The 13915-nt window shown below is 37.6% G+C and overlaps 2 protein-coding genes across 2 annotated transcripts; both read right to left on the bottom strand.

Annotated features, from left to right (window-relative positions):
- Positions 1-7348: 7348 nt before the first annotated feature.
- LOC121425364 (lateral eye opsin-like) lies at positions 7349-8362 on the bottom strand. Its single transcript, XM_041621391.1, has one exon. The coding sequence runs from the start codon at positions 8360-8362 to the stop codon at positions 7349-7351; it is 1014 nt and encodes a 337-aa protein (XP_041477325.1).
- A 2538-nt stretch (positions 8363-10900) lies between these two features.
- On the bottom strand, positions 10901-11968 carry LOC121424819 (rhodopsin, GQ-coupled-like). The gene has a single exon (XM_041620616.1). The coding sequence runs from the start codon at positions 11937-11939 to the stop codon at positions 10926-10928; it is 1014 nt and encodes a 337-aa protein (XP_041476550.1). The 5' UTR covers positions 11940-11968; the 3' UTR covers positions 10901-10925.
- Between the last annotated feature and the right edge of the window lie 1947 nt (positions 11969-13915).

The following is a 13915-nucleotide window of genomic DNA, read 5'->3' on the forward strand; positions in this document are numbered from 1 at the left end:
CATTAAGTTATGAAAAAAATGTTTCTTATGTAATATAACATAACATAATTATGATATAATATAACATTATATTGAACAATAATATCTTCTTTCCCACTACGTTTCTTTTCCTTTCTCCCTCTTTTTTCCCCTTTTCCCCGTTTTTTGGGGGGTCAGCCGATGGGGGGGGGGGGGGCACGTGCCCCCCCCCCCGTAGTTACGCCACTGCGTTCTATGATTACAAATATAATAAATTTGGTTTCCCTCCGTACAAAATGGGTAAAGCGTACCAAACTAATATGATTAGGCTGAATTTAATCACATTTGTTTCCGACGGGAATGTGCACCGCTGAAACCATCATGAAATTTGACCCTAATTCAAATGATATTTTGGCGAAAATTTTCCCCTTTAATTTTTTCACTATTTTTTTTTACAACGAAATAACCCATTTCTGTGCACTTTGGCGAGTGGAAAAAATACAAAGGTATTCAAAAGAGTGGAAATGAATCTAATAAACTGAAAAAAAATGATCGAAATCATGCATAGCGTCTATTTGCGATATAAAATATGGCTAAGTTACTGGGTATAATTTTAATTTAAAGTATTTTTATGCTTTGTACTCCAACATTTGGTACGATCTTTTGTCTGAAAAAGAAAGTGTTTTAATAGATATATCAATACATGTCACCCCTATTGAAATATGAAGAGTATGCGCATAAACTTTATTGAGACAGTCATTGTTGGGTCAGTATGTAATCTTTATCCATGCGTATAGCTGGCTTTCCCGTTAACGTGAATACGTTAGCTGACATTTCATGAAATGACATTGAATTAATTCATATCAATTCATCAGCACAACATTTCGCTTTTCATATCTCTAATATTTTTTTTTATCAATGAATCAAGTTAATCACGGTTGATATATGTGGTGGGTTCATCTGATTGACAACCTGCATTGTTTTTAAACTCCCATCACCTATCCAATGCGGACACGACCTGGGAGACACGATTTGTTGGTCTCGATAGAGACGAGTTGGAAAAAAATCGCTAGAGGCGAATGTAATTCTGGCTTAATACCCCCATCTCACTAGATGGCGATTCCGCTGCGATCGTCAAAAATCGACAAAGCGTGGTATATCGTAGCTTGAACGTGGCTTGATCTTTTCAATCTTCTCCGTCGTACCTTGATCTTTTCTGAAGCGGCAAGGATCGCCACCATCTTCCTGGTCGCCACAAAATTTTGAACATGTTCAAAACTTACGTAGCGAGATCGCGGAGGTGCTAAAGCGCATCATAATCGAGTCAAGAGCGTATTACAAACGACATATTCGTAGCTGTAACGAAGCTCCAACGCACAAAGCGTAGTAGAAGCGCATTAAAAGCGGCACCAATCGCCCGTGTTTTTCAGGCCCGTTCCCAAGACAATTCTGCTACGCTGCTTCCGTTTACGAGGCGACTGCCTTGCGCTCGACACGCTTCACACCGTTTCCACCACGACGCTTTCCCTTTGGGTGGCATGTGGCACACGTTCTCAGCCCGCTGCAGGCATTCGCGTTGCGCTTTTGCTGCGCCGCTGATGACTGGCCAGCGATTGAGCAGCGACCGTCTGCGCTGCTATGAAACAACGTGCCGATGGTAGCAGATTATCACATTTTCAACAGATTACGAGGCGACACCACGACGTTTTCAAATATACTTCCCAGAAAAAGGACCAAAAAGGGAAGCTGCCCAATCTGTTATGCCGGCGGTCCAAGAGGGAGCGAACAAGAGGTTATGGTGGTGGTAGAGGAGGAGGAGGAAGAGGAGGAGGAGGAGGAGGTATAGTAGGAGGATGAAAATCTAACTGCTGAGCCAGCTTGAAAGAGAGAAAAAAAAGACGCTCGCATGTCTTGATGACGAAATGGGTTACCTCCGCAAAAATATATAAATTGAATATGTTTTAAAAATAGAATGAATTCTAACTACAGTGACAGTAAACAATATTAAAATTTTAATGATTCGATCACTAATGTATTGATTGGGAAAGCACACTTTATGGGGATTCTGGCATTGTGCCCCCCCCCCCCCTCCCCTAATGAGTGCTCTCACATCAGTAGACTACTTCTTGAAAGCAAATTTGAAAGGAATTTACCTAACAATTTTGAGTGACAAACTTTTTGGGAAAAAAATTAACAAAATATAAAACATTTTTATGCTCTTTTATGAATTTCTGGATGCATCCCTCATATTAACTATTAGGCTCATCGACATCTTTTGAGTGAAATTTTAATATATATTGTATATTATGACTTAAGTGACAGCCAGGATCGGACCCAGTATCTTTTTGGCCTCCTCCTTCTACTGTCCTCGTATCAGGTCCTCGTATTCAACTTCTAACTGAAGTTGTTGTATAATGTTAAGATGTATAAGTCCAACCAAATTCTGGACATCCATCTTGGTCGGAGGTTGGCAATCGACTGAAAAATGTCTCATGTGCCGCGATCAATATGCCGATTGCTTGAAATCGTTTCAAGAGCCCATCATGAACGTAACACAATCGTTCCATTCGTAGCACCACCGTACCGAGGTCCTAATTAGCGTATGGGCCTCGTTGTGCGGTCGCTTTGATCGCAGAAGCAGCGCATCATATCTGCCTCAAATCGTGGCAAGAGAGTGGCAGCGTCGTACTACCAGCGTATTACCATCGCCTTCAGCGCAGGTCCGTCGCAGTGAAGTTGTAGTGCAATCGCCTCGCAGGCTAAAAATAGAATTCGAGGACGATTCTGCTACGCTTTGCGGGATTTAGACAGATCGCCATGGTCGCCATGATCGCCATCCTAGTGAGATGGGGGCCTAACTGAGCAGTGATATTTTCTCTTCAAAATCCCTCTTTTCCTTGCAATGGAATAAAGATTGCACATTTATTCAGAAATATTTATTTTGTAGAAAAGAAAAACCCCGAACAAATGAAACGTGCAGCATCCTGAATGGCCTTAGAAATTTTTTCGAAATTAATACTTTAGTATCGCTTTAAAGAAAGTTTGATATGACCTCCAACGATTAATTTCATTTGTTTTTTTTCAATTTGGAGGAAAAGTAATGTTTTATGACGACCCGCATTCGATATCTATTGAAGAAAATGCAATTTGTGGTAATATATATTATAATATATAACCATATCCAGTGGAAATGGTCTAAATGCAGAATCATCAATTATGTTTTACACAATTATTATTAATACATTCCTAGCAAACCGATTATAATCAATCAAAACCAACAACTTAAAGCTCAATCTGATTCCACGTTCCTTTAAAAAAATCGTTTTACTGAAGCCTACTGCTTCGGGGGCAATGTAGAACAAAACGGAATAAATAAGGAAATCCAAAGGAGGGAATGAAGAAGGAAAAAAAAACCTCACCAACTTCAAAGGATGAATGATAGGTCATTTTTAGTGCTTGCCTGGGTGCTTTTTTTTAATGTTCATTTTTATTAGATACTTTTATATGCCTCGACTTATGTGGTTCTTGACCCCTCTAATACTCCCCCGAGAGTTGTTGTTTTTTCAAATCTATTTCGCTTAAAAAAATCTTCGCATAAACGTTTTTTGAATGATTGCAATGACCATATACAGTGCGTATAAAAAAAAAACGGGACAGTTTTGAAAAGTCTATAAAAAAATGTTTCAAATTATTATATCTATTTTTTTAATGTTAATAGATGCTCTGATATCTCATCTTTGAAATGCAATTAAAAAAAATATATTTTGTTCATGCTTTAGCGAACATGGGACGTTTTTGTCGGGGGTTCAAAAAAGGGGTTTGCGCCAAAATGGCAGAAATGAGAAATTTGATGATTAGACTTTTGGCCAATCAGCAGACTTCGTCTCAATCTTTTCATTATCTTTGCCATAACTTTCAAATTATGATGTCAAATTTCATTTACAAATTTATTTATTTACCTGTATTTTTTTTTTCATTTAAACTTCTTTTACCTTTGAATTTTCTTTCATAAGAAAAGAAGACTTTTTGTCAACCCAAGTAAGAAGATTTGCATTATTAATTGGTAGAATTTGTAATTATTCAAATCCTTTTATCATGTGAAACAAATTATGTTATGGTACCTATGAAAGACATGAATCCTATTTTCAAGGGGTTATTGAAATCCATCAAGATTGATTATGTGCTTGGCAGGACAAACAGGAAAGGATTCATGTCTTTCAATGGCAATGATATAGCCTATTGTCGAGTCGATTTTGAAGATGTTGTGAAGCGAGCAAGCAAAACATTTCCACTTTTTTGTATCAAAATATACAATTTTGTGATTTTGACATAATCAGAAAATTATATCATATTTCACTTTTTTATGTTTTCTGTGATTTTCCTTTTCACTTTTTTTCTTGGTCGTGATTTTTCAAAATTTATTTATATATATTTTTTTGGGGGGGGGGTGGGGGAGGGGGGTAGGCATCAGTATGCCACAGTTCAAAGGCACCATAACCTTTGTAGCACATAATGAAAGGATTTGAAAAAAATGGCGCTCTCCCATACTTCGGTTGAAAAAAATAGTTTTTGCTTAGAGAAGGAAAATTCAAAGCTGCCAAGCCTCCATTTTAACCCCACACAAAAACATTCTGTGTTCACTCAAGCATGAACAAAACTAAATTATTTTGATGGCATTTGAAGGATAAGACTTCAGAGCACCTATTGACACCAAAATATAGAGCTCATAATTTGAAACAAAAATTTTATAGACTTTTCAAATCTGTCCCGTTTTTTTTATACGCACTGTAGAGTCACGTAATATAAATCATCCACAATGAGTTGAACGGTTCCTTCAGCAAGGAATTAATCCACAGTATGCTGCACTCGACTCAGGTGAGGTAAATGGGTAGCAGCAGGAAGTAATTCCTCAAAAAAGCTGTGTGCACCTGAATAAGTAGCCTAGCTTAGCCGGGTAATAATAATAGCAAGGACTACTGGGAGAACAGTTCTCGGAACTGAAGTGGCTACCCTGGGTAAATATACCGTTATTATTTTTACAATTATCATTATTGTCCTTAATCATGCATTCGTTATTTCTCTCTCAATATCTAATCTCCATTCAATTATTATACCTTTTGATGAAACCATATTTTGGAACACTGTATCTGCGGAAAACAAACAGTGGTCTGTAAAGCCCCCTCACGCCTGACCGAATGTAGGCGGATGAAGGGTGACGAATGGGAAAAATGAACGAATGCACGCGAATTCGTTAGAATTTCAGTCAAATCATAGCGATCAGTGTCTATTGTCAAATTTTATAAACGAACGGTAAGCGAAGGATAAATATGACATGCGAATGATATCGATTTGTTGGTTCACCTCTTTGAGAAAATTGCGGCCGCGAAGGGTTGATATAACCCGATAAGACGAACGAACAGTAAGCAATGGTTTGATAAGGCGTGCAATTAGAAACGAAGACGAGGGAATAGATCAGGCAATTTCGTTGTTGTGTCATCGTGTTGCTTCGTTACGGGTTCTTTCGAGATCGGTCAACTTTGGGAAGAGCGCGATGAGGGAATATGCGCGACAATAAAACACAAACGATAAACTAACGATTACCGCAGACTAAATAAGAGATGCGAATTCAAACAGATGACCAACGATTTCTCAATTGCAGCTGTTAGTTCAGAAGGTGTACGAACCCGAACAGGAAGGGTAAATATGATTTACTATCATTTACCATTGAACGCGATTTCTTAAAAAAAAAATGCCTTCCGCCAGCCATCGCAAGGCATATTTCAGGCAATTCGGTTAGGTGTGAGGAGGCCTTAAATGTTTCAGAATACGATATCTAATAAAAAAATATGTACATTTTATCCATTCATTTGCGATACTTTGAAATGTCCCCTTTAAAACAAATGTTTTGTCCCTTCTGTATAATTCCCAAGATCAATGAAAAACAAGTATATGTATTCTTATAGGTATGATAAGAATTATTTAACAATCAGGATATACCATTTGTGAATCATTAAATCAAAATTAATATGTGTTCTGTAAACACATATCAATGATAGCTGGCTATTTGACCACGTTAGCGCAACCTACAAGAGAGAATAAAATTGTTGAATTGCTTACGTCTATCTGGTATTTCCAGGGCAAAAATTTAATTTCGTGTTTCCCCCAAATTTGTGCCTTCGCATCTTTTTATCGGCAATCAGTTTGCATTTTCTTATCAGAATTGACAATTGAAACGCAATTTGTTAAAAACTGAAAAGTTATATACAGATTTTATTTTGTATATAGATGACTCGTAACCAAAGTGAGATGCCAATTCTGTCCAAAATGCCATCTCCTATTCAGTATTTTTCAATGCGCAATGGTACACATAACTTGATTGACAATGTTTTGCGTAAAAGAAAATTTGTATATGCAACAATTTTCGAATGTTTATCGCTCACGTCCACTTATTGTTAAGACAATTCACGTTCCATGTTGTCAAATCCACTTTTGTCCAGTGTCCCCTCCGAAAAATAAATAGCAATTGACAGAAAATGTAGTTCAACGATTGAATTTCGATATAGATAATACGAAAAATGACCTCATGCCTCATAATGTGAAATAAATATCATTCCACTTGTTTTCAACACATTCACAAACAAATAGGTAAAATATACCAACATTTTCCTCATTCAAATGAGACGGCTTGGTTTCCCTGATTGTAAAACAACCCCGATGACAAGACTAATTATTGGATGCTTGGTTTCAGCTTATTCACCAAGTAAAATGCCTTCGCATTGAATTAGGGGCAGTTACACTGGCGTACCTAGGATTTTCCAAAAATGGGGGGGGGGGGGAATATTTTTGGAGGATATTTCGCCTGCGAAACATTTTGGCAAGCAAAAATAAGGGTCTTCAACCAAAAATCAAGGATTTCTTACTAGAAAAAATTTGACAAGCAAAAAAAGGGTCTTCAACCAAAAATCAAGGATATCTTACCAGAAAAAAATCTGAGAAATGAGGAGAATATGGTAATATGAATATACAAGAATTTTGCTGAATTATTTGGTACATCATCTTTAAGATGAACATAGTAGCTGTACGATGAAATCTTTCTTGTCATTGTTCAGGGTCAAACCTAATTTCAAACATTCAAAATACCTCCGTTCGAGCTTCACCCCTATCCCTTCGATTTAAGAGTAGATCGATAACGCAACTTTTTCTATGGAATTGTGTTTTTTGTATTAAATCGGAATCATATTTAACCATAACCATTGATAGTGTAATGAATAAAATTTCAACTGAAATCTAACTACAAAAGACTCGCCATATAAGGTAAAAGTGATTTGCCCTAATGAAAAAAAATTGCCATAATTTTTAATGACCTTGTATAGATCAACGTTTCCTTTAATTACTTCGAAACGAATTCTTGAGGTGCACGGCGACAGCAGAGGATTCTTTTGAAGGCTTCTTGAAAATTGGGATGCTTTAGGCCATAGACGATGGAATTAATCGCACTGTTTATCATCATGACCATGTAACCATAGAGGGTGGACAGACTGCTTCCTAGAATGATGAAGTTCACGCTGGATGCCAAGAAACAAACGATGAAGATACAAACAACGAAGAACACATTCTTAGTGATCTCGACCTCCTTCTGGTTGATGGCCTTGATCATGGGAGTAGGGAAATCGGACGACGAGGAACCTTTGTTTTGGTTGGCGTCACTTGAAGTAGAAGAGATGTCTTTCTCGGATGCGAACTTTTCACGAAACTGCTGATTATGTCGCACGACATGGTGCAAAATCAAACCATAAAATATCAGGGTAAGCAGAAGGATTGTAGCAACAAATATTCCTTGAGAGGCTACGTAGTAAAGCGCTGGCCTGGTGACCCCAAGGAAAGCACATATCCCATAATATGTGGAATACCCAAGTCTTCCGACACCTAGAACAGGTGGTAAAATCATGTATGCAGCCGAAAACATCCAGATGACCAGAGCCACAGAGACGATCTTCCTAGGGGTATGGAAACCTTGGTGCCCGCGTATAGATCTGGTTATGACATACCTCCGAATGAACCCGATCACTACAAGGGTCGAAGCACTGCATAAGATGCAGGTATGAAGCACACCTGCCACATAGGCGCAGACGCTTTCATGGAGTGGGTACTGTCCAGTTTGACTTAGTAAACCAATGACTAGAAATGGAAAGCATGCGCAGGATAAGAGATCGGCGACAGCGAGATTGACCACCAAGATGTTGGTGATCGTACAAAGCTTCTTCGTGGTGATGACGGAGATGATGACGAGAGAGTTGCCAAAAAGACCAATTATTGAGGATGCTATCAACATAGATGCTACAATCACTCGATTGTGAAACGCTATGGTAGAAGCTACTGTGGCGGTTTCTACAGTTGATTCCATCGTAAGTTGATTTAAATCAAGCTTACAAACGATATGAAAAAAATAAACCCTTATTAAGATGGAGTGCTGTTCAAATTAAATCATCAACCAACCTATGTCGTTTATAAATAATCTAGTGTCAAAGAATGTAAAAGTTTTCCCATAAAAAATCATGATAATGTCAATGTATGATTCATGAATTTGATGAGATAGCACATCTATATAAGCTTTATTACTTGGACATTAAATTTACATCATAATACAAGTATGCGTTTCTTAATCATTCGACATTCCGACGTGCGCAACCATTTTCTTGCTTTTCTTGATTTCATACTTTCCGAAGATTTCTATGAAGGTTTATCGAAATAACTTTCATTATCTGATCAGAGTATGTTTGAAAGCCGTATCACGTACATGACTGCATGATTTAGTCAAGCAAAAGTAATTCCATTTGCGAAGCCATTCTCCTCCCCTTTTTCGTATTCAAGTATTTATATTCTGATGCTCTTCAATTTCTAGCTCTTACCTTCACACATATAGTTTATATTGCCTCATTGTTTTGCCAACGAAATGGCGGGAAATATTTATGAACATGAATTCATAACCGTCTGTCGTTGAAAGATATTACATTATGATAGATACTCCTTGGGAAATAGTCACGGGTGAAGTAAATGGAAAGAATAGTCGTTGTTAAAATAAAAGTTCTGGGATACTCTGATTTTGAATAGGTCACACAAATACAATTCTCTCAACTATCATGCAGAATTCGCATACATTCAAATACCAAATGACCCACTCTATATAATATTCTGTAATGTATGTATACATAATAAATAGAAACGCTCTGAAGGAAAAAAAGATCTTTTAGATTTGTACATTAAGTCTTTTAACACTAAACCACGCCATATTGTCCGTCCCCAGCATAACCTACAAAAAAAAAACCCGATTGGCCTACAATTTTGTCTAAATATTGTAGTTTGTTTAGAAATAATGTAACGTTTATCATAAAACATATGGTTTATTTAAGGGATGTTCTACCATTAGCTTATACCATATGTGAATCATTGAATAAAATGTGTTCTGTAATCTTAAATCAACGATGACAAGCTATTGGGCTTATTAGAGCAACCTGCAAGAAAGGACAAAAATACATTGAAATACACGTTTACTATATCGGGCATTGTAGGGCCAAAATGATTGTTTATCCCCCCCTAAAAAAAATGAGCGTTCGTATCTTACTAATGGCAATCACAGGACAATGATTGATCAAATTGATCATTGAAATTCATCTGGCTAAAAGGTGTAAAACCCAAAGCTACTGATTAAGTGAACCTAATGTCATTTTGTGCGTATATTATCCAGAAAATGCGGTGCCAATTCTGTCCAGAATGTTCTTTCCAACTTTGGTGTTTTACGCAAAGGTAAACATAACTTTTTTTGTTATTTGTTTGGCGTCATCAGTGCCTGGGAGGCGAAAAGCGAACTGAATCACTCTGAACCGCAGGTCTCTCCTCCAGATATAACTGATTGGGGGGAATGCAGGTGGACCACTACCCCGGGTTTCCCCCTACTCTTATACGAATAGTGCAGTGGGTTCTTAACGTGCAAAGGTGGTGACTCTCCTCTACACGGGGCCTCCATTTGACGTCCTATCCGAGGGACGGAGTGTTTTCCATTTTAACATAGCCTGCATCTATGAAACATGGGAGAGACGTTTACACCCAACGCACTGGCTTCCGTCATCCGCCCGGGGTGGACTCGAACCCACGATCTTTGGTTCGACGGGCAGACGCGTTACCGACTGAGCCAAGACCGCTCTCTTGATTGATAGAAAATATATATGCAACAAACTTCGGAATTTTCTTCGCTTACATCCACATAGTTCCAGACATTTCACGTTTAAATGTCGTCAAATCCATTTCTGTCGAAAGTGTCCTCTTCGAAAAAAGTAAGGAGTTGACAGAGTATGTTACTAAAAGATTGAACTCAAATATAGATTATAAAGTATTTATCCTCATGTCGAACAAATCAAAAAGTAATTTGACATGTTTGTAATAACACAAGGCCCCCCCCAAAAAAAAAATATTTATCTTCTGCAAAGGAGATAGTTTGGTTACCAGATTGCAAAATAAACCGTAAACACACTCTTATTAGGTGCTAGTATCTGTTTATTCACCAAGTAAAAATGTCTTCGCACCAACTGTGTTGTGAAATGAGAAGACCATGATGAGTATACCAAAATTTTATCAAATTGTTTAGTTCACCATCTTTGCCAATTACGATGAAACCTTTCTTGTCTTACATGTCCTAGGCTAGGGTCAAACCTAAGTTTCGATTATCAGAAACCTCAAATCAAGCTACATCCCTTTCTCTTGAAGATTAGACCATCCCTTATCTATTGAATTTCGTTCTTGTGGTATTTGGCATATTTCTGCACTGTACCACAAAAATGAAATTTCAACTAATTATTCAGGAAATCTAATTCTAAACGAATCTCTATGATTGTAAAAGGTGATTCGCCCTATTTAATAAAAGGAACTTGCCTTACGCTTTGAATTACCTCAGATCAATGTTTCCTTTCATATTACTTCGAAACGTATTCTAGAGGTGCACGGCGACAGCAGAGGATTCTTTTGAAGGCTTCTTGAAAGTTGGGATGCTTTAGGCCATAGACGATGGGATTGATCGCACTGTTTGTCATCATGACCATGTAACCATAGAGGGTGGACAGACTGCTTCCTGGAATGATGAAGTTCACGCTAGATGCCAAGAAACAAACGATGAAGATACAGACAACCAAGAACACATTCTTAGTGATCTCGACCTCCTTCTGGTTGATGGCCTTGATCATGGGAGTTGGGGAATCGGGCGAGGAGGAACCTTTGCTTTGGTTGGCGTCACCCGAAGTAGAAAAGACATCTTTCTCGGATGCGAACTTTTCACGAAACTGCTGATTGTGTCGCATGACATGGTGCAAAATCAAACCATAAAACATGAGGGTAAGCAGAAGGATTGTAGCAAACAGGATTCCTTGAGAGGTAACGTAGTAAAACGCTGGCCTGGTGACAACGAGGAAAGCACATATCCCATAATATGTGGAATACCCAAGTTTTCCGACACCTAAAACAGGTGGTAATATCATGTATGCAGCCGAAAACATCCAGATGACCAGAGCCACAGAGATGATCTTCCTAGGGGTATGGAAACCTTGGTGTCCGCGTATAGATCTGGTTATGACATACCTCCGAATGAACCCGATCACAACAAGGGTCGAAGCGCTGCATAAGACGCAGGTATGAAGCACACATACTACAGAGGCGCAGATGCTTTCATGGAGTGGGTACTGCCCAGTTTGACTTAATAAACCAATGACTAGAAATGGAAAGCATGCGCAGGATAAGAGATCGGTGACAGCGAGATTGACCACCAAGATGTTGGTGATCGTACGAAGCTTCTTCGTGGTGATGACGGAGATGATGACGAGAGAGTTGCCAAAAAGACCAATAATTGACGATGCTATAAAAATAGATGCTACAATCACTCGATGGTGAAACGCTATGGTAGAAGGTACTGTTGCGGTTTCTTCAGTCGATTCCATCGTAAGTTGCTTTAAATCAAGCTTCCAAACGATATGAAAAATACAACCTTATTAAGATGGGGTGCTGTTCAAACTAAATCATTGACCTATCCTGGCCGTTTATAAATAATCTTATTTCAATAGGTTCAATCCAAACCAATCCAAGAATGTAAAATTTCTAATGAAAATATCCGGATAATGATATGTCTCATGAGCCTTGACAAGCACGTCTATAAGCTGAATATCCGGACATGAAATTCCGTAAAATACAAGTACACGTTTCTTAATCATTCGACGTTCTGTCATGCGCAACCTTTTTCTTCCTTCGCTTGTTTTATTAGTTTCCGAAGATGTCTAAGAAATTCTTCTTAAAAGGTTGATCAATATCATTATCTGATCATAATATGTTTGAAAGCAATAGTACACGACTGCCTCAATATCTCTGCATGAGTGACTCAAGCAACGATAATTCCATTTGCGAAGCCATTGGCAAACAATGCGATTTCTTTTTTTTACAATTCTCCTCCCCTTTTTCGTAATCCAGTTTTTTTATTCTGATGCTTTTCTCAATATCTGCCGCTCATCTTCATAGAGATACTTCATATTCCTTCATGGTATTGCCAACGAAACGGTGCACTGTAAAAACTGCGGTGTTAAAACTGACACCAATTGGTGTTAATAGAGGACCACTCCATGAGGTGTTAAAATTACACCCTAGAGATTAAACATAACACCAAACAGTGTAAATGTAACAACAAAAATGTTTTGTAATAACACCTTTATATGTAAAACTAACACCACCAATTTAACACCGGTGTGAAATAATTGGTGTGGTCCTCTATGTTCACCGGTTAACACCACTGTTTTTACTGTGTGGGAAATATTTATGAACATGAATTCATAACCGTCTGTCGTTGAAAGATATTACAGTATGATAGATACTGATTGGAAAAAAGTCACATGTGAGGTAAATGGAAAGAATAGTCGTTGTTCAAATAAAAGTTTTGGGATACTCTGATTTTGAATAAGTCACACAAATATAATTCTCTCAACTAGGCAGAATCCGCTAACATTCATATACCAAAATGACCCACCCTACATATATATTCTTTAAAGTATGTATACATAATCCATTTCAAAATACTAAATAGAATAGCTAAAAATGAAAAAATAATCTTTTGGATTTGGACATTTAGTCTCTTTAATAACATTAATAATAAAAATAATAATAACAACGGTAAATTCACCCAGGGTAGCTACTTCAGTACAGAAAAGTGTTCTCCCATGCAGCGGGCCCTGCTATTATTATTACCCGGCTAAACTATGGTACCTGTTCAGGTGCACATAGATTTTTTTTAAAGAATTACTTTCTACCGCTACCCATTTACCTCACCTTGGTTTTTTTGTCAATTCGAGGGTGCTGATTACGTTTCCAAATGATGCCACTCGTATAATCTTGAGCATTTTCCGCAAATTGGCAAAATCCAAAATGGCCGCCAAAATATTCAAGTTACCCATGAAAATCATAAAACTGTCTGCACATTGACTATGAAATGCATGAAATTGTGTGGCAGGAGTGAAATACTATCTTGAAGAATAATTTTTGACAAATACTTGTTTTCCTGATATTCAAAATGGCCGCCAATAAAGGCCATTGTATACTCAATTATGTACAATATAAATAAAGAAATCTAATTTTCACAAAAAATGAGCACTAACCTGCAAAAAATCGCGATGTATGAACGAAGTAATGTATGCAAATCATCATTACTAACGACATATATCATTTATTATGTCATATATGGGAACATTGCTGTATTCTGATATATAAAATAGCCGCCACTGGCTCAAACAGTATTGCGTACAATGGCAATGGGGGCCAAAAATAGATGACAAGAGTGATCACTAAAATGCATATTTTTAAGATTAAACGAGTGTACTACTAACTAAAAACATAATTGTTAACGAAATATATTATTAATATGCCATGTATGTGA

Source organism: Lytechinus variegatus, chromosome 12 (assembly GCF_018143015.1).
Source record: "Lytechinus variegatus isolate NC3 chromosome 12, Lvar_3.0, whole genome shotgun sequence".
NCBI lineage: Eukaryota > Metazoa > Echinodermata > Echinoidea > Temnopleuroida > Toxopneustidae > Lytechinus > Lytechinus variegatus.